The 21,566-nt window shown below is 41.1% G+C and overlaps 1 protein-coding gene across 1 annotated transcript in view; it reads left to right on the top strand.

Annotated features, from left to right (window-relative positions):
* CPS1 (carbamoyl-phosphate synthase 1) overlaps nucleotides 1-21,330 on the top strand; it is a 97,802-nt gene extending 76,472 nt beyond the window's left edge. Inside the window, exons 29-39 of the mRNA XM_072341850.1 lie at nucleotides 1,173-1,248; nucleotides 3,715-3,792; nucleotides 4,767-4,874; nucleotides 5,976-6,065; nucleotides 7,334-7,504; nucleotides 10,066-10,140; nucleotides 12,985-13,083; nucleotides 16,356-16,415; nucleotides 17,324-17,436; nucleotides 17,980-18,109; nucleotides 19,332-21,330. Coding sequence (XP_072197951.1) covers nucleotides 1,173-1,248; nucleotides 3,715-3,792; nucleotides 4,767-4,874; nucleotides 5,976-6,065; nucleotides 7,334-7,504; nucleotides 10,066-10,140; nucleotides 12,985-13,083; nucleotides 16,356-16,415; nucleotides 17,324-17,436; nucleotides 17,980-18,109; nucleotides 19,332-19,430 — 1,099 coding nt within the window. The 3' untranslated portion in view covers nucleotides 19,431-21,330. The remainder of the gene's footprint in view (nucleotides 1-1,172; nucleotides 1,249-3,714; nucleotides 3,793-4,766; nucleotides 4,875-5,975; nucleotides 6,066-7,333; nucleotides 7,505-10,065; nucleotides 10,141-12,984; nucleotides 13,084-16,355; nucleotides 16,416-17,323; nucleotides 17,437-17,979; nucleotides 18,110-19,331) is intronic.
* Nucleotides 21,331-21,566: the final 236 nt, after the last annotated feature.

Below are 21,566 nucleotides of genomic sequence, written 5' to 3'. Positions count from 1 at the left end.
CCATCTAGTTTCTGAAGCTTGCAGTAAAGTTGCAAATCCAAGTTAAAAGCCTGAGCTTTGATCAGGAGGGCACATTAGAAAGTGTTCCTGATATCACGTTCTAAATTAATGAGATGCATTCTTCTTGTTTCCATTTGTATAAATGGGAAGTATAAACCCGTTCCATGTAAGTGTTTGGTAATGCAGTATTTCCAAGGTGATTTGGGCATTTCAAGGTTAGAGGAACTTCAGGACAGATGAGGGAATTTTCAGGAAAATGGAACTGGAGAATGTCAAGCTTGAAAAAATAGTAAGTGAAAAGCCTTTGCACAGCATTCTGTGTGGACTCTATTTGCACAACAGCAGCAGGTCCACGGCTAGACTTCATCCTTTGAACACGTACGGCCTTTAATATTTGCTAGTTGCCTCTGAAAACTAAATGCATTTCCTCCCTGGTTATGTGCTGTGTGTACCAGTTCATGTCCTCAGTGGTGCAGCTGACATAGATCCATGGATTTAATTGAACTCTATTGATTTACATCAGCTGAAGATGTAGTCCAGTTAAGTAGAAGCATGTAGGTACTTGTGTCTATTTACTTTAGGTTAAAGTGACTGTTACGGTGGGGTAGATTCTTCTTCTACTGTTCTCCACAGCCTCTGTGGGTTTGCTTCTCAAAACGAGGAGGAATCTGGGCAGCAGTGGTAGAAGTGAACGTTGTTGCATCTTATGAAATTACTGACTCTCGACCCACGTTCTCCCAAATCCCCCTGTCTGATATTACTAGGAGTTGCATTTTGAAGTGGCTTTCAGGTTCTACATCTGTATCTGCTCTGCCCCTCCCCTAAAGCCTAAGGAAAGAGCTGGCTAAGAGCAGCCTGTTTTTACCTTTGTTTACACTGTCACAACAGTGTGGCTGGTGCAATGCTGGCTTTACCTGTTGCCAGAGAGCAGTTGGGCTGTCTGTGAGCAGAGTGTTATGCCGTGAGCTATGACGAGTATAATGGAGGTCTGCGAGATACCAGAGCTGCCTTTCTTTCAGCTGAGGGGAGTGAGCACATGGCTGAAGTCAGGATCTTGCTTGGCTGGTCTGTCACATAAAGGTCTGGCAGCCCTGTGTTGTGGTGTCTGGTGCTCTCAGGTCTCTCATGCAGTGACAAGGAAAGCTGATTGTTTTGTGTTTTCATTCCTACAGTGGGTCTGCAATGAATGTAGTATTCTCTGAAGAGGAAATGAAAAAGTTCTTAGTGGAAGCCACCAGAGTCTCTCAGGTATCAGTCTTTGCCCTGCTGCTGCTTTTATGTTTTGTGCCTACGGTGTCATTTTTACCTGTTTTGTTTTCCATCTGTTTCTGAGGAGCCAGTGAAATTAGAGTTTGACCCCTCGGTTCATTCCCGAAAGGGCAGATCTTGATTCCAGGAACCTTTGCGAGCTTTTGCTATGACATTTAAGCGTGCAAATAATATACTGAGTTTCTTCTGATACAGAAGCAGGACAGCTGCTTGCTTACTGTTAGTTAGGTGGGGTTATTGACCTTCAGAGTACATGAAGCATAAGATGAAAGATTTTGATTTTAAAAGTTCTTCAAAACCTGATTTGGGGATTTCTTCAGTGTTTTTCTTTTCTACCGATAGGAAGGATTTGGGACAGTACGTAGAAATGTAGAAAAGGGAAATCTCAGCAATTCCCCAAAGACCTGAGCGCTTCAGAACGTAGTAAACAACTCAAAGCCTGATTTTCTTTTATACTCATCATTGGTATTATATTGAATGAGGGATGTTCGGAGAGCTGAGAGTGTGGGAGGAAAAAATGAAACGGCAGAGCTTGAAATGATAATATACAATATCTGGAGTCTGACCTTTCAACAGTTTGAGTTTTGTCTGTTTTATTTTGATCCCCTCCCCCTTTTTTTGGTGGTGGCTTTATTTCTTTATTTGTTTCAAATGTTCCCTCTTTGGAATAGTGCTGTCGTAGTTGCTGTAGCTTCCTACCATGGCCCAGGAAAGTGAGCTTCATCAGCTTAAATAGTCACAGCTTGATTGACTTTAATTGGGCATTGCAGCTTTTCATTGCTGGGAATCTCAGCCCTGGTACAGAAGGCCCTGTGGGGGGCTGGGGAGCTTGCAGTGCATGATGTGATCCTGGGGAAAAGAGGAGCTGTTCCCTTTGGGTCCGTGTGATGGTCATTTCTACTACACCAATACTGCCTCAATGCTGCAGACGCAAGCAGCTGTACTTCTTGGGCACACAATTACTTTTTGGGTGCTCTGGCCCTGATCCTGCAGAGATGTATGGTAAATTTACATGCTAAAGTTTTGCTAGTTTGGTCAGACTGCAAAGGGAAGACTTCTTTCTTCATGTGGTGTTTTTATTTTGCTAACAGCGTTAATATAGCCGAAGCTGAACTAGCAAAAATTGAAACAACAGATGTACTGTTTTCTTTTAAGTTACGGAGATTTTTAGTTTCATCAAGGCTTGTTATGGGTTGTAGTTGATTCTACCGAATTAACTGTGAGTGTACAACTGAAAATGAGCATCTGTATGAGACACGGACTTCACTTTTCTATTACAAAGGCTTTCCTATTTCTGCTTCACCCAACAAAACATCTCCAGATAAATCTCCTGACCCATGTTCTGTTGTTTTAGCCACTTAGCTATTATGGTGTTGTCTCATTATGGCGTTTATGTTGGTAGTAATGTTCAAAACTTCTTGCAAGATTTGCAATAGATTGGAATAAACAAGGTTGTGTGCATATCTAACATCTCCTTATGAAAAACTGCAGCGCAACAGAAAGTTACAGGACATGAGCCACTAAATTTATGAAACAGCAGAGGCTGTGGCATTGTCCTTGCCTGTGAATTTACCCTTGCACTGATAAATGTAAGGAATTGTCTGGTAACTTTCAAAGTTGCTTTATCTTTTTTCAAGAGGAGTCTTTTGAGCATGCCCTGGCTGTCATTTATTCCCTTTTATTCTCTAATAAATAACAGGCAGTTAATAGTGGGTGGGACAGTTAAAATGTTGAAACATAAAGCTGGTCTGGAAGAATGTGGATTAGGTTTTTAACCATCTGTTGGAGAGGAGGTGGCTGGGAGGAGAAGGCATTGGGCGAGTGTGTGCTGGCATCCCAGAGATGGGTGGGAAGAAGAGGGAGGAAAACTGCGTGTACAAGGGAACCTGAGAGTCAAGGGGAGGTTGATCCTGGACAGCTATAATTAGTGGCAGCTTCTCCCTTGGGAGACTTAGGAAACTAGGCAGGGAAATGAGAAAGGAATGGGTTGGTTGCCTAAAACGTGTGACTTACTGCCATAGCAAACAGCCATTCTGCATTGTCCTTAAGTATGCCAAGAATCAGTTGATCTGAGAAGCAGTATGCCCAGTGAGATGGCTGTGAGACTCAGAGCAGGGGACACATTGAAGATCTTAGAGGTAAGAAGGCAAGATCTGAGATCACTGCATCTGTGGTGTCACTTAAAAGCCCTAAGCCCTTTGCCTGCAAATTCTCTCTCATAGTGACACTTTATGGAGGGCTCAGTGGCTTTGGGGAAATCATGTGATGTTTTCTCCAGTTATTTCTTTGGCAAAGTTCACTTGTCTGTGGAATAAGGATATTCATGGATTGGTGTTGCGAGACTCCGCTTCCAGAGCTTTTCCTGTGCTGAATAGCAGAGTGCTTGGATGATCCACAAATACTATCAAATAAAAGCTTTCTTATTCTGTCTTGTCATGATGACAGGATCACCCAGTGGTACTCACTAAATTTATTGAAGATGCCCGCGAGGTGGAAATGGATGCTGTAGCCAAGGCAGGAAGAGTAAGAACTTCAGCTTTCCTTTATTATTAAACTTTTTCTAAGATATGGGATTTGTAAAAATGTCTGGTTTTAATGACTTGCTGTGTGGTGCTGAGAAGAGCAGAAAAATGGGAGAAGAGGGATTTGTCTGAGGTTCAAAAACATCACGATTGAAATACTTTATACTTTATTGTATACACCTGAATTATTTGTTTACATGCATTATTTTTGCTTTAAGCATTGCTCAGTCACATGACGAGTCCTTTAGAATAAAATTGTTATGGATTTGCAGGTTGCTGGCTTCACAAATGACTTGCATCAGAATTACTAGCATGTGTTATGGTATTACATGTTTTTACTGCTACAGCTTCACCTTACATTTCATTGCTGATCTATTCCAGTTTTCACAAGCAATCACAAACTGTTCGTTTTATAGAAATGCTGTTTTCAATCTTCATTTTTAACCAGCAGACAAGATCGTTGTCTTTTTGAGTATCAAGATAGCGTGCCTTGATGCAACTTTATTTAGCATAAACCCCGAGGCTTGAATTTCCCCTTATTGTTTTTCTGTGCAATTAAAGTTCTGTAAAAGAGTAAGCAAATGTAGACAAATCTGGGGGGAAATTTCTGGTCTTGATGGGCAGGAGAGCTTAAAGATGAGGTTTAAAGTCTAATGAGCTGTTAGCTTCTAAATCAGTATGTGTTACTGGAGGTCATAGGATCTCCAAGCTGTGTACAATTTACCATTCTTCATTTGCTGAAGCACAGTATGAAAGAAACTGACATAATCCTCTTTTTCATATGCCCTGTGTTCGGTTTAGATGTATTTTCCTCAAGAATATTGGGGGATTTCCTTCGTGAACCATCTGTTTTTGTTTTGGGATACAGCTCTATTCAAGAGCCTGCTGGCCTGTGCCTAGCAAAGGGTAGGGAGTTGAGGGCACATCCCTTATGAGAAACTGCGATGTGACTGATTACTGTCTCATTACATGCAGGTTATTGCACATGCTGTTTCAGAGCACGTGGAAGATGCTGGTGTGCACTCTGGAGATGCCACTCTCATGTTACCCACACAGACTATTAGCCAGGGAGCCCTGGAGAAGGTAGGTGCTCTGAAAAGAGAAAGGAGAAAAGCTATTTGTTTCAACTTTCTCCTTGCTTGGTATAACTTGTAAGGAAAATTCAGGAGAAATCAACAATGTTTGTTTTTTTTAAAGGCCAGTGTGATTTCTGGAAATGCAGGACATCAGTGTGCTCCCTGTGACTCTGCTGCATTTATAAGACCACCTGAACTGTGTTCCATTAATTTAAGCAGTAGGAGTACACACTTTTAGATTTGTTGGGTTTCTTTTCTCTTTTTCTTAGGATGAACTTCTTTGCAGGAGAGGAGCATCCTATCCATGTGTATGCCAGGGTTCACTTTCCACTTCTCCCCTGTCCTTAAATGATTAGATCTTTTTAGCTGTATATCTTTTCTGGAAAGGATATCAGAATGAATGAACCTCACTTAATTTTACTCTTTTCCCCTTTGAAGAATAAGCCTAGTAATATGGAGCTAGTTGTCAACATGCATGTACTGAATGAATATGCAATCCTTCACGATGTCATCTTGTCGGTGCCCCAACTCTGCTTACAGAGATGTCCAGTGCCTTGTTTCTGGCAGCAGCCATCTTCAGGAGCCAAGCTATTCAAAGTCTTGTACTGAAATAGTGTGTGGTTTATTGCTGACCAAAAAATTAGGGCCATAGTTTTCTCCCAGTTTTGCTAGGAGTATTTCTGCTGACACATCTCCCACTGATGGGACAGGCTTGTTGGTGAAAGACTCTTGGGATGCCTGTGATACCAAGTAGGTAAACATCACTACTCTTTATTTCACAAAGGGTTATACAAGTTGCAGTGTTCAGCGTAGGAGCTGCAACGGACGGGACAGGTTTTAATTCTTTCTCTCTTCCCCTGCTCCCCTTTTCACATACACACAAAACTGTGTTTTTACTTCTGCAGTCAAAGGAAGCCTCAGGTTCTGGGTTACCACAATATTCTTTGCTTCTGAAATATACTTTTATTGCCAAAATGAGGCTATATGGAGAAACAATGCACTAGCAGAGAGATAGAATATTCTAAGGAATCCATATTTGAGATGATTTGTTGGTATGGTGCTATTTTGTGGGATTTTTGTTTATATATGTGTATATTATCTTTGGTAGGTAAAATCTGCTACAAGAAAGATTGCAAATGCCTTTGCCATCTCTGGTCCATTCAACGTGCAGTTCTTGGTACGAGGCAATAATGTGCTGGTAAGTACTGTGCTGGTAACTGGCAAGCAAAGGTGTACTCTGCTGGGTATAGTTAGGTGCATGGTTCCTGCAGTCTCTCTCTGTCAGAAAAGCTATGTGGCAGTTACAGCTGTGGATTTCTAACTTACAGCATGTCCGTCAGCAGTAGCTTAATTTCTCCATGGCTTTTGTCCTTCCCAAAATCATCAGTGTTTAGCAGGGTGGACAGCACTGAGACCCGTGCCTCATCCTGTGAACTAAATGTCATTGCTTTCAGCTCTCAGATATCCCTTCTGGTCTTTAGCTGTTTCAATTATTAAAATAAGCCTTCCGTGTTACTGGAAAGAAAGCAGGACAATATAAGTAATAAAGCTTCTAATATAAGCTGCTAACATGGTTTTCTAAGTAGTGTGGTCTTGATAGCTCTCAGTAACAGAAGTATGGCAGATATCAGACCTTTTATAGGTGACAGTTTGTTTTCTGTTCCTCCTGGAGGAAGATAAGAGGAGTGAAAGCAGAGTAAGATTGAGGAAGCAGTGAATGGGTGGAAATCCTGACATAGTATGGTAGAGATGTTACTGGAGATGCTGTTCGGGCAGTTTGTTGAGGAAAACATACTGAACTGTTCCTCACGTTTCTTTTATTTCACGCAGTTATTCAGAAACTCTTCAGAGGAATAGGACAGAGTCTTCTTTCTTTGTTTTCCTTCAGCCTTTTTTTGTGGATTAATCCCTCTTTTTCCTTCTCTTTTTATTTACCTATTCTTGCCTTGCCTTTCTGCCCCTTTGTTTTCTCTTACAACACTTAGCTTCTTGCTAATGGGTTTGGTGGCCTGCTTCTCAGGAAGGTGCAAGAACTCCCATTTCATGCCTTTGTCACCGAATGCCTTCCATATGAAGATGAGGTAAAACTAGCTGGGCATTCGCTAAGTGCCATTACCATGAAAAAGGAACAAGGAGGGCTTCTAAAACTTGTACCTAATGCTTCTGCATAAATTCTCATGCTGTTTGTGCATTAAGGGTATAGTATAAGACAATTTCTAGTGAGATCTATGGGCAGCAAAGCTGAAACTCAGGTGCAGAATATCGCTGTCTTCTATCTCAAATTGCCTGCTTCCCGTCCCTCGTTGCTCTTTGTAACATTGAACACAGCTTCACTGCCTCTTATTTGGCAATCTGAAGACCATCTCTGCCAAGAGGAGTAAGGACTGATTGCCAGAGACACGAATTAATCTGTTTCCTTGTTGCACGGCAACTGACTGAAGCATTTCTCCGCCCTAATCCCATCAGGTAATAGAGTGCAATTTGCGGGCTTCTCGTTCCTTTCCTTTTGTATCCAAGACTCTGGGTGTGGACTTCATTGACGTGGCCACAAAAGTGATGACTGGAAATGAGGTTAATGAGTCATCCCTCCCGACACTGGAGCATCCCATTATTCCATCCGAATACGTTGGGATTAAGGTATGGTTTCAAAAAGAGTATAACAGAGCCAGCACTTAGCATGTTAATAGATGTTAACGAGTGCATTGATGCCTGCAGAACAGTTAACATATTGGCCACATTGACCGTTTCTAGTTTCTTTTATGATAATGTGCATTGGGTATTTTAGAGGCATCGAAGGGAAATTATCCAGTGCTAAACAGCAACAATCTCCCTTTTTTCCTTGTATTTAACACGTTGTGAATTATGAATCCAAACTGTCTGAGAGATCTGCACTTGAAGAACTGAATGCTCAAGTTCTTCTTGAATACTGAAGCCTTTTTGTAATGCTGTCTGATCTATGTGTGGACATGTACAAATTTGTGTTTTGGGTGCCCCCTGATTTTTTTCTTCCAGGACTGGGACATGGGCCTTTGTTGAATGCACAGAACCTGTTTTACTTTTCCACCGGTTAAAGGAGGGTTAAAGTCTTGGATTTGTTGAATTCAGTGGGGCCAAGATGTTACTTTTCAGAATTACTAGATTTAGACTGCACTCGAGATACCAAAATGTGCTATAAATGTTTTGAATGCTTGGTGGAAGAAAAAAATTGAAGTTCTGACTCATAAAAATCTAGAGCAGCAGTGCAAGGATATGATTGATAATGAGAATTGCTTGTACAGGAACTTTGAAGCTTTAATAGCTTCCATATTAAGTGAGAACTGAAAGAATAGGAAATAACATCTTTCCGCTAAGAAAATCTTCAGTCTGGAAGCAAGCTAATGCTTTCTTTTGATACCACAGCTGAGTGTTTTTCTGGAAGTCTAGTCTGAGGGTTTTTTGTTATTATTTTTGAGTGCCGTTTATTTCTATGAGTTTCTGTTATTTAGACTCGGGGCTTCTGTTGCTGATTGTTGTTAGATAAACAGTCAAGAGTTTCACCTCTCCTGGGAATGTGGGCTACAGAGCAGAAAAGCCAGCTCTTTTCTTGAAAATTTTGCTACAAAGCCTTTTGCACTGCTTGTGTTCTGTGTGGGTTTGTCAGATAGAAAACCCTGCTAACGCATTTGGAAATGCTGAACTTGGAAAAGCATTCCTGTTAAACCTGGTTCTCATTACTTGAGCATCGTATTTTCTGTCCCTTTATGGTTTTATTAGTAGGAGTATCTGCATGGGAATGGAATTTAGTTTCTCCAGCAGTTTGGAAGTACTCTAGGAAGAGAATATGAATTTGCTTTCATTCTCAACGTAGCTTCTCCTTTGTGATTTTGGAGTCCCATCAATTTAGTTTTAGTGACCAAAATATTGCCTTGCTGTCTTTCTTTTCAGAGTGAAACATGTTCATCCTGACCAAGATTAAATCATGGATAGATCATAACTGGCAAAGTTTTTACATAAGATTTATCTTCAGTACTAGACAGAGTCTGTTCCTTCAGATTGATTTTTCACATTGATGGCAGACAAAATTTAGGGGACTGGTTGGAAGACTTTTCTTGATTGTTACCTCTTAAGACATGCATTAAAAATAATCCACCTTGACTGTCAGATCTCGGCATGAGACAGGAGAGTTGGCTACTGTAAAAATTTTCTCTTACAGAGGAAGCAAAACTGATCTAAAAGTCACTGTGACAGATGACATCCACTGAGAAACCTCTCGCAGAGAAATTGTGCTGTCACATTTTAGTTGGTCAGTGTTAGGTGCCATGAAACAGCATCTGTCTTGCCTGCAGTATTATCTCCAGGACCTCCAAGCATAGAATTTCATCTTTGGTTTCTAAACCAGAATCTTCTCTAAGCAGCGGCGATGCTGTCTTAATGTAAATACCTGTAGTAGTTTAAGATAGTTAAAATAACCTGTAAAAAATCATTAATTAGTAGACCATTATTCTGGAATGTTTCCCACATGTGGTCACAGGCTCTTTACCAGGGATTTATTGTTTTATTCTTTATTTTTAATGAAGTTAAATTAGAAAGAAGAACTTAGAGGTTAATGATACTGCTATGTCCTGACTCCGCAGAACAGTAATGAAGATAATCAGTAGTTGTAATACACTCATATGAGGGTTAGACAAAAATTAGTGGTGTGTATTTTTGAGGGAGAAAGGGAAAAAGAACCTGAAAATGGTTTGCCAAGTTTCACCTGCATTCTGCCAACAAGGCTGTGTTCCCGGGGAATGGTTTCATCCTGCGAATGAAGGATTTCTGCTGCAAAAATGTTTGCTCAGAAAACTGACTGGCTTTAGATAGTATCTCTCCTTGTTTCGTGATTTAAACACTTTGTAGACTTTTCTGTTTTAAAAAGTCTTAAAAATGATAGTGGACTACCATAGATTAGAAATCTGCTGTCAAGATATGAACGAGATTGGGAGAGTTAAGAGGATGATTTAGTGGTGAAATGTGTGCTCATTTTTTTTCCAGTCCATCATCAAGATGCTAGGGATGCCTGTTTGCCAAGTGCTCCTTTGCTTATCAGCCTTGACCAGTGATTCTTGTGGATTAACTCATGTTTATCTCTTTCTCTAGCTTTTAGTGTAACTGGAGTTTTGCAGCAATCTATTAAATATTCATTCTCCTTTCCATCCCCACCCTCTTTCTCTCTTAAGGCCCCAATGTTTTCCTGGTCCCGGCTGAGAGATGCCGATCCTGTTCTCCGATGTGAAATGGCCTCTACAGGGGAGGTATCTTTTATTTTAATTACTATTTAAGCAAATAACCTTTAAACACAAACCTTTAAAGTAATCTGAGTCGTGATGGCATCTGTGTCCTCGAGAATTAAAAACATCTTTCTTATCTGTGAGAACACATAGTCATGGAACACCTGATTGATTCAGCCACTGGATGTCCCTCTTTACCTGCATGTGGGCTCTGCATTGGACCTGCTTGATGTGACAGCCTGAAATGAGTTAGTCTGAGAGCTGCTGGGTTCTGGGAGGTTCTCGATGCGTCAGTCCGTTTTATGAATCACCAGCTTCCTGACATACGAGCGCATACAGCCTTCAAAAACCCCCAACTGGTACACACCAGAGTAGCAATATGAAGATTCCAAGTCATGGGCGTTTGGTCTTGGAACCTGCTAGTTACTTAAAGGCAACAAATACATGTGGCCACGTTTCTGATGTTGCCTGGTAACCATCAAAGCATGTCCCAAGGTGCAAAAAGGCAAGAAATGCGATAACTGTGGTTTTGGCTGTCTGTAGTATCAGGGAGACGGAGCTGCTTTGCACACAGCAGGGCTGTGACGTGTTTCTGTAGTGTATCTGAGAAAGCATGGCACATCATAAAGGAACAAAGCCGTTCCTCTTCCTGAGCAGACTTAGCACTGATGGGAACTCTTGCTTTTCAATAGTTTCTCAAGACAACGTTTGAAGAAGTACTGTGCATGCAGAACAAAGAGGCTTGTTTGAGTTCTTGCTGATTTGTCAATAGTTTCTGTAGATACATTCAAGCTATCTTTAAACTTGCTTGCTCTGCTACTTCTATAAGAGATAGCAGTAGCTAGAGACATATTCCAGTCTGGAAAGCCAACTTGGGAAGTGATTAATTTGTGAGGAAATGACATTAGGCTTGACTCTGCTCCATCACAGCTAGGCAGGTGGCAGAGCCTCATTTGATATGAGCTCTTCTATGTCTTCTTGCACTGTTTTCTCTGGAAAAAACTTACCATTTTTGTAAGAAAAATCATTAGACTTATAATTTTAGAACAACCTTAGCTCTCTTACGTATCTCCAGGATTACTGTGTTTCACTCTTTTTAATGCATGGGAAATCAGTATTGTGGAAGATTTCCTGTCAGTATAGGTTAGTATACAGAAAAAAGCCCAGTGATTTCCTTATTTTCAGAACAAAACTGACTACATGGAGGACATTTCTGCTACGCACCCTCCAAAAAAACAGTGGAATGAAAAATGTACCTAAGGGCAAGAATTATCTTTTTTAGCTTTATATGGAGTCAGAGATTACTTTGATCATAAGGGAGGGACTATTAACTTTTATGCATTGGAAAGATCCATATTCACAAATGCCATAAAATGTGACAGTTATGAAGGTCTTTCTTATGAGTGAAGTAAGTATAATAACTCGGGTAAAATGCTCAATTATTCCTCAAAGACATTTTCAGCACACAGGGCTTGATTTGGGATTGAATTTGTCATATCTGTCTGGCAGAGCTGCATTTACCAGGAGTCTGTTCCCACAACACTAGCAGGTGTGGTGCTGGAGGTTCCTTTGGGTATTGTGGGTGATTCAGGCACACACTGTGACTGTGTGGCAGTGGGAAACTTCCCCTGGCATGTTGCAATCCCTGGCCAAGCCTACAGGATAGGATTATCCATCACCTACAAAGAGATGTGCATCTCTTCTCAGAAAACCTGCACTGCAAAGCTGACTTGAAGGCTCAAGGATGAGTTGTTGAAGAAAAGCTAAGCAACAAGTTGTCACCAGTATTTTTCCAGTCCCCTGTGGGATTTTTGTTTGTGCAGTTCTTATTTTTTTTCCCACTTCTGGCATATCACGGTTTGTTCTTCTTCCATGATGAAATATTGCTTTCTGTTCACCATGGAAACTGTGAGACCATAAATGTGTTCACTCTGTGATGGGAAGGACCATGAGAGGGAAACAGGAGAGCAATCCTCTATCAGCCCTTTTATCCCATCTGTATAATTGTGTAGATTTGTTATTTCAAAGGGAAAAATCTGTTGGCAGTTTCTGCTTTGCTCTGGTTTTCAAGTGTGGAGTCAGCCAGAAAAAGCAAGGGCTGTTCAGTTGTTTCTTTGCTTACTTGCACAAAAACTCCTGCATTCCTTTATCTTCAGAATTCCAAATTTGGGCGAGGGATGCGGTTTGATTCTTGAACAATGTCATTGTCATCTGACAGTCTGTAAGCAGCTGAGATCCACAGGCAGTTCTGAGTGATGGAGAACTGCTACGTGGTTTTTAATACCAAGATCTTATTTGTCTAAGATAAATCCTTAAGAAAGCAACAAAATCATTCCAGTTGGTAAGTGCCTACTGACTTTTTGCTGGAATTCCATGCATCTGTGTAAACTAATGGAAAAGCACATGGTTTTCCATCAGCAGAAGCGTGTGATGGCACAGATGCAGTCAGCAGTTTGCCGTGTCCACACACACAAGCATGCCTGCATGCGGAACACTCGCAGGTATTTAAGCATTACACAGTGTTAAACATTTTGCAGTGCACTTGCAAACACTGGAGCAGAAAGTGTGTGCAACTTTCACATAACTCAGCAAAATCAATTGCTGTTATTCCTTGGTGTGCTGTTTGAAACTAAAGCGTTGCCTATTCCTACATTATTGCTTCATTAACATTGTGAGATTTGCCTGCAGTGATATTTTGATTTTATTTTTTTTTATGTGCCTGCAGACTCCATGCAATAACAGTCTGATTCTGCATGAAGAAGTCAAAGGAGCACGTTTCAATATTATTATCCCTCTTTGCCTTTGAAACAGCGTTCTGGGTTGTTTTTGTCTTGGCCCCTCATGCTGTCTTCTTTGTGCCTTTCCTAGGTTGCATGCTTTGGAGAGGATGTGTACTCTGCCTTCCAGAAAGCCATGCTTGCCACTGGGTTTACTTTTCCTAAGCAAGGAATTTTGATTGGAATCCAGGTAAGTCTTAAAAATCAAAGCTAATGAAAGACTGATGCAGAGGAAGTTGGTAAGTGTTGCCTTTTTTTTCGTCCACACATCTTTATGGCTTAAATGTATTTTTCTGCAATCCATCTGGAAGAACAATGAAATGGCAAGTAACAAACACAGTGGAGAGATCCTTACTGGAGTTGGCACAGTGCTTTTACATATGGACCCTGGTTATTTTACAGGGAGCTGCAGAAATTTGCTGAGGGATTGTTACAAGCTTAGGGCTGGAATAAGAGAGTTAGAAGCCACCTTGCTGCAGAGATTGGTGCCTGTAGGTGACTGATATGATCGGTTCACTGAAACCAATTTATTCCGCCATCTGAGACAGATGTATTTCACACCACTAAGCTGCACAAGATTTAATTCCAGGCAGAGCTGTAGTGCCACCCAACCACATGAGGAGTGTGCTGCTGTTAGTGTATTGTGTAGCTGTAACACTTTTAGACCACTAGACATCCACCAGGTGTACCATTGTCGTGTGCCTTTCCGCTCTGGAGTCACGATGGGAGTATATTTGAGTGGAGGTGTGAAAAATATGTTGGACTGTCTGAGCCATCAGGGGATGTAAAGAAAAGATTCCAAGAAGGAATAGAATTTCTGCTAACATAGATCACAACTCCAGTTGTTCTTTGTTGATTTTTATTCTTCTTTATATAGACACATGTACGCACACAAACACCCACAAATATGTATGGATTGAAACTGTTTTTCCAAGCTACCTCACATTAGCAGGAAAGTCCTTGCTTGCTGCCTAGTTTAAAATCAGTGCAGGAGAATCTGGGCAGTTGATACCTGTGTATCTGATCACTGCGGTACTAAGAGAAGCCAGGAGAACAAGAATAAGAAGAATCCAGTGTCTAAACTTAGGAACTGTCCAAACTTTTTTTCTTTGGAGGAGCTTCAAGGAAACAGAGAGTAGAGGGTAATTTTTGCTGTAGAAAGCATTTATGTAGCTTCTGTGTCAGTATGTGTTAAACAAAGCCCAGTGTTCTTGGTACACAGGTCTTAAGAAGAAAAAGAGAAATAAGATAAAGCAACCCCAAAAGCTCAAAAACCCAGCCCTTTTATAAGTAACAAGAGCCTGTCCCTGCATGTACACAGGCCAAGCAGTCCCCAGTATGAACCCAACTTTTCTGAGAACCTTCCATGATATTGTGCTTTGTTAGCAGCTTCTGTGTTAACCCTATCCTAGCAGCCACTCCAAAATGTTGCTGGTAGTGTATTCCTCCTCAAGGTTGGTTAAGCAAGCTTTGCTGGACAGAACAAGGTGGGCTGGGCAACCGGCATGGACTGGGTGCCCTTTGGTTGTTCCTCAGTTGTAAGCAGTGCTGAGACAGCTAAGGTCAAGATTCCCCAGAATCCTAAAGACTTATTGCCATCCCAGGTTAAATGGATCATGGCTAGATTGTTAGGAAAAAGAGTCTCTGCCAGTTTGAACAAGCTGTTAATCTGACCTCTTTTCTTTTCATCATTTGGAGAAATCTGTGATGCTGAAACCCTGACTCTGCCATTAAATAATTTATATTTTATGCAAGAGGAGTTGAAAAGCTCTTTTTATTTTCTTTCCTGATTGGGCTATTCAGTGATATCTCTGGGAGGGTGTGCATCTGTCTTGCATCTGTGCTGGTGACCACGAGATGCGGAAAGCACTAATGGAGTATTTTATTTTTAAATCCCAGCTCTCTGAGTCTGTTGTTTCAAGGTAACCTTCTCCCTTGGTTCCCTATGTGCAGAAAGTTCTGCAGGCTCCACGGTGCATTTGGATACAGAATTCAAGATGAGGCCAGGAGTTGGGCTGGCTTCATTTTGTGCCTGGCCTCGATGAGAACTGGTGGGAGTGGGAGTGGAAGAACTGGGAATATAGCCCTCTATAAATAGTGTGGCATACCAGCAAACATGAGAGAGAGAGATTATGAGAAATAGAACTTTTGCTGTAACTGAAAGAGAATACAATTCTCCCACAATAAATATCTTCCACTAAATAAATCTGCTTGTACTTTTCACCTTTAGTAACTAATGGTTTCTTGCACAGGTTCTTTCAGTCAGCTTGTAAATCTGAGGTTGCTCGGATGCAAGCTGACAGCTGTAATTTCTTTTCATGGTGAGGCTGTTTTATGTGTCACAAGTGTTCAGTACATGTTTGGTGGAAGTTTATAATGCTGTTGTGAAAGCCAGCCCCCCTGACCACCAGAAGGCAGAACGTTTTTCTCTGACGGGGAAGCTGCCAACCCTGTCACACTCTATATTTATATTTTCCAGTTAGTGTAGAGAACAGAATGAGGTTCTTTCAAAAAAAGAAGAAGTAAGAAAACCCCATTGACTTCTTCATAGGAAATAGTTCACCTTTCAGAATATTGTACTTGCCCATAAAGGTTAAGCCATCAGTAGATTGAGAAGGGAGCTTGCTATAATCTTACTTGCAAAATGGCAAAAGCAGGTTAGATCTGTAAGCAAGAATCAGCCTGCCTCATTGGTGAGAAGGGCATACGGTCCTTCTGATCTTTTTGTTGCTGGACCTTTGACATCCAGAAGAAAGTTATGCTGAGCTCGATTTTTTTCCACTTGCTGCTCAATAGTGGTTTGTTCAAATGCAGACATTTACAGGAGATCATCTTATCTTGGTGTCTTCTGATAGATGTGGATATGTGTCATGAGTCTTTCATATGCCCCAAGTAGTTGGGCGTTCAGCTCCTTGTGGGAAAAGAGGGTCCCAGTCTCCTGAGTGGTTGGTTTGTTTGTTTTTTCCTTCTATGTGGCCACAGGAGTTAGAAGTGAACTACACAGGCTCTTCATCACAGCAATCTGCAAACAGAGCAACTACAGATTGCCCAAAGCCTGTTCACGTTTGTCATTTGTCAGCAAAGAAGGCAAAATATTTGAATAATGTCGGAACAGATGTTTGATTAGGAGTAGAAGAGGCTCTAGTTGGTGTATTTGGGAAGGCAATCGCCCTAATATTTAATATGCAGGGCTGTTCCTTTGTTGATACAGAAATCAATTTGGGAACACTTACTCTGGTGTATGTCTGTATGTCTCAACTGGGAGTAACTTTGGACTTCAAGATGCAGACTGTTTTCTCAGGATGGCACTGTACATGCACATTCAGACATGTGTTTGTGCATGTTATGCACAGCAAGGCGTTTTTGTCTGTGTGCAGAGTCTGGAAGAGCTCTGTGCTAGTAAACGAAGCCCTGTTTCTAATCCTACCTTTGACTGTTTGTGCAATATGTTTCCTTTTTCAGAAATCCTTCCGCCCCAGATTCCTCACTGTAGCAGAACTACTCCATGGGGAAGGCTTCAAGGTAAGCAATTTCAGGTATTTAAAGCTAGAGTTTTTAAAATCAAAAATGTACTCAAGCCTGCTGTAGGATTGATGAACTTTGGAATTTATCTGGGGACAGAGGAAAGGAGCTTTTTCCAAGTACAACAGGGATTTTTTTTTTGTCCAAGTGGTCAGTAGAGCCAGCAGGTATCACCCAACTAAAAGTGTTTCTGATTAATTGAACAAGCAGGACTAAGTCACAAGTCTTGGCAAGAGCGACCGTGGCTCTGCTATTGGCCAGCAGCCAGGATGTCACACTATAAATCTAAGTTCTCCAAGAAACAAAAAATGACAGAGAAGGGAAGCCTGTTGTGTAGAGAAGGTACTGCATCATCAGTGATTCTAATCAGCTGTTGATGTAGGAAGTGTGTAGTGTGGATATCCCTTCTGTAAACTCATGGGTAATTTTGAAACCACATCCTTACTGAAACTTAACAACATAGCCACTGAAGATTGGGGAGAGCTTGTAATATTAAGTATTTAAATACTCTTTTGCTCAGTGGCATTAGTGGATTTATAGGTCTGTCTTTCAAAATGTAGTGCTAGGCAGAAAATAAATAATCACTTAAGAATTTTTTATTTATTTAATTGAATGTAAGTTCTGTTGAAAATCAGAGGAGCTTAGGTTTTTCTAATCCAATAACCTGTTTCTGGATGCGTTACTGTCGTTCACTGTCATCAATCAGCAGGCAAGAGATAACAGAAATTTGGGAAAGTCATGCTGTTTTATTTGTGTCTGTTTTTATGGGGAAAAGCCCCTGTGATGGAAAAAGCCCTTCAAAATCAGCTCTGGCAACCAGACTTGAGCGTAGGGTCAGACCCACATGAGTTAAATGAAAAGTTTCTGTATTATGAGGCACATGGTAATATTTTCTTTTCCCCTAACAGCTTTATGCTACTGAAGCAACCTCTGACTGGCTCTATGCAAATGGTATCCCTGCAAATCCTGTAGCATGGCCGTCACAGGAAAGCCTGAGTCCCAGCCTCCCTTCAGTCAGGAGGTAAGAGCAATACTCACCTTGTCCAAACTGTGTTAACATCCAGGGTGGTGAATGCGAATTTCTGGTCCAGTTGGGATCAAAGTTAGTGATTTAATGGGACTTCCGAAGTTTTATTTTATTCAGCCTGATATTATGACAGCAGAAAGAGCACGATCATCCCTGGGGTCCCTTCAAAACCAAGATATTCTATGATCTCATTAACAGTTCTCTTTGTTACATCATGGGTGTATTGCTCCACATTACATTTTCATGGGAGAGTATGCAAGATCTCGATGACAGTCCATCTACCTTTAAGAGTTGTGCTGAACTGTGTGAAGGCTGAATATTTGTTTTGTATCACTGAGTGGAACAGAAATAAAGCCCAGATTGCTCTGTCCTACCTTGATGCCTTAACCCTCCCCTCCTGGGATGTATGACTTAGCATCAAAGACTAAACACAAATGGGAGTTCTCGGTGTTGTTTACTTGCATGCCTGTGCTATTTAGCTTAAATTTTCATTAAGCAAGATACACTGTGGTACTGTCTTGTGCATTGTTTCTTCAGGCTGATAAGGGATGGGAAAATAGATCTGGTGATTAACCTGCCTAACAGCAACACCAAGTTTGTCCATGATAATTATGTGATCCGGAGAATGGCTATTGACAGTGGGATTGCTCTGCTCACTAATTTCCAGGTACTTCCATGTTTTAGTTTCTCCTCTTGATCATAGAAGCCTCTAGAGCTTTCAACCACTTTCAATCACTAGATTCTGGTGTGTTTGGACCCTCATTATTTCTGAAAAATCATAATGTGACAGAAAATCATGGCAATGTATGAATGTTAGAATGTATTTTCCTTTTGCTACTATTAAAAATAATGTTGCTTGCAGTGAAATATAGATGAAAAAACCTTGGGTCCTGTAATGCAGTTGAGGTTGTCATTGTATCATTTTCGATTCAGAACAAATTCCTTGTGCAGAATTCCCCACAACATCTTTAAGTCATGTGTGGGAAGGATTTTTGGTGTTCTTTTTTCCAGTATTTAGTTCATGAAACAGGATTTTTGGGCTTTTCTGAATGATCATTGCGACAATCCTGGTCCACAGTACCATCCAAGTGGAACTCCTACCTGAGCATTTAGGTCTATTGTAGCCCCCAGTTGGAAGTTATGATGTGTTTGGAGCTCCTGTAAAGCACCTTTCACATACTGATAGGGAATGTGATATTTGGTAGTGCAAACTGGGTCTCCTGCTGCCAGTATTACCTTGACTTCCTTTGAAGGGGCTTCACCTGCCACGAAAGGGACTCAACTGGTTCTCATTAAACACTGCAGCCAAATTCCTGTGGATTTCAGTGGATGCCAGTGTGGAACTCGGTGACTAGAGCTGGTGTCCAGCTGTGCAATATCTTCTGTGTTTGGAATGAGCTGAGGGTGTGCTAAGATCCATGTTTGTAAACAGGATAATGCCAAACATGATTAACAGGAATGGGAAATTGAAGAACGTCCTCTGCCTACTTGTGAAACCAGAAAAGGAGTCCCATCGAAAATTTATTACTATACCTGCTTAATTGAGGTGAACCATTTTAACTGCAGAGTTTGATCCTCTGAGAAAGACAACCCCACGTTCTCTTAAAGGTCTGGGCAGTAGAGGGAAAGAAGTGTTCTCACAGGATAGGACTGTCTTGCCAAGGAAGTCTGGCAGCAATACATCAATCCAGATGGACAGGTACTCTTCAGGGGACTGGAGCCAACACTTATTTGAAGCCAGGTTGAAATTGGTTTTAATTTGGATGGACCTGGGAACTGGATCTATTACGTAACTGTATCAGTGTGAGCATGGAAGTGTGGAGCCTGCTCGCTCAGTCTTCTGCAGAAGGCTTTGCAATGCTCAGTCCTCATCTGCTTTGTATTGACAGGTGACAAAGCTTTTTGCTGAAGCTATCAAATACTCTGGGAAATTGGACTCCAAGAGTCTCTTCCACTACAGACAATTTGACAAAGGAGATGCTGCATAGAAGATCTATGTCCAACCTGCAATCTTAGCTGCTTCTGGCAACGCAAAAGAGGAGATCTCGGATCATCCATCTGACAGTCTTGCCATGCGTTTTATAGCGTCTGCACTGTTTGTCTTTCCAGCTTAAGCAAACTAACTCCAAGCGAGTGCTCTTGATAGTTCATTGGAAAGCACTGTTCTCTCCAGCCTTTCCACTAACTTATCTCCATTTCCACTTAGGAAGAAATATTACTTAATAGATCCAGATGCTACCATAGCAGAGAGATGAAAGATAGGAATGTTCCTCCATAGGAGTAGCTCTTTTGATAACTAACCTGTTCTTCCTTAGATGTTTTTGGATCCGTATGCCCAGATGTTCTCACACTGGACTGTTGGTATTTGGCCCTGAATTCCCATAGAAAGATGTGTAGCTTCTTCTTTCTGTTGCTGACTGTTGAGGATTTTACAGCTTAACGTAATGATCGGGCATCTTCCTGCATGATCTACCCAATGATGCCATGGACAACTCTCACAGTACAGAACTGTCGAGGGTGATGGGTATGATAGAACCTCTTAAAAGACAAAAGATGATGAACTCCTAATAATTCCTTGCAATAGCACAGGGGCATGAGGCACCTACTTTCTACTTTTTTTCTTTTTTTAAACCCTGGCTAAGCATCCTCTTCTACAGCCTGCAGATCTGATGGGTAATGAAGAATCTCTCTGTGTTCTCTTTTTAAAATCTTCTGTTTTTAAAAAAATCAGGTTTATCAGTCTGAATTCAAGCAGTTGTCACTGCTTTGTAAGGGTTCTCTTTCAGCTTTTTGTTTGGCTTCAGAAATGGGGAATTCCCTGAAGACTTCTTTGTACTGCTGTCCAGTGTTTTGCGCTGGGATTGTGGGCATTAAGATTGAATCCTTTCAGAACAAGGTGAAAGCGTGTCACTACCTTACGCCACCCAATTAAGTGACCTTTTCACTTTCACTCCAGGCTTTTCTCCTGCTTTTTCAGCTCTAGTAATGCCTGCAAATCCTGTCTGCAGAGCAGACACTTGTTCTGTCACCTGCAGCGTGTCTTCACTTACTGATTGCACAGAAGAGTTCTGCAGCTCTGTGTCTAACAATGCTGTATCCTGTATATGTATACGGCAGTCTCTTTGCCTACCTCTAAATATTTTCCAGCTGGGGACCACACGTTTTTTCCCCCATAACACAGTATAGGAGGGCTGCCCTGAAGTTGGAAAGATTAGAAGTTGAACTAATGAGATAACATTTCAGGAAGGAAATCAAAACTGATGAGAGCTGTTATTGGAAGGTGCAAAGGAGAGGACAAATTGTGATACCTGTGGGTGTCAGAGGAATCCCTGAACAACAGATGCTAAGTGCCAAGACCAAATTTTGAGCTAAATGTGGATTTCTTTCTGGCCTGGCTGATATTCCAAGTTCTCTGATCTCAGACATCTCATCATAACTAACTGTTGTGCTGAATGCAATCCTGACTGCTATGCAGAGGGAGAGAGAGAACTTTGCACTTCTAGAGTAGAGATGTTATTAAAGAAAAAACAAAACCAAACAGCAGTCCAGGAGAGCCCAGAGCTATCAAGCGTTCGCCCATTCAGTTGTGAAATGAATGACTAATGGTAGTTAATGAAGCAGTGCTTTGTAAATGCATACTGCACTTTCTTTCTCCAGTGGCAAAAATTTCATTAATAATTGATGTTGTTGCACATTTCCCACCCTGCTTTTACCTCCAGTAGTGAACAAAGTGATAACTTAAAATGTGTCTTTATTCTCTTCTACTTTGATTTTGTTACTTTTCTGAAGAGCTGAAAATGAAATAAATGCCCCAGATTGTCATGTCCACTCATTCTTGAGTTCTTCCCTTTATTAAAAAATAAGGTTGGTTGTTGTCATTAGTTCTTTAAGCATTGCACTCTATATACATTTGTCTGTATGCTCCTGCTATTCACTGAAGCAGCTGCTGGTACTTAAACCACAGCTTCTTTGGTGTCCATAGATCCTCATGTAATTAGAATGAATTTGGAAGAGAAACACATGAGCTAAATGTATTCCATATACTGAGTACTCTGGTTATGCAGTAGTGTTAACATTTTGCTGCTGATGCTGAACGCCAGTCCTTTCTCCACTTTGCCACAGCG

This window comes from Excalfactoria chinensis, chromosome 7, assembly GCF_039878825.1.
Source record: "Excalfactoria chinensis isolate bCotChi1 chromosome 7, bCotChi1.hap2, whole genome shotgun sequence".
In the NCBI taxonomy this organism is placed as follows: Eukaryota; Metazoa; Chordata; class Aves; order Galliformes; family Phasianidae; genus Excalfactoria; species Excalfactoria chinensis.
The sequence above is the reverse complement of the archived record's forward strand: the minus strand, read 5'-3'. Positions and strand labels throughout refer to the sequence as shown.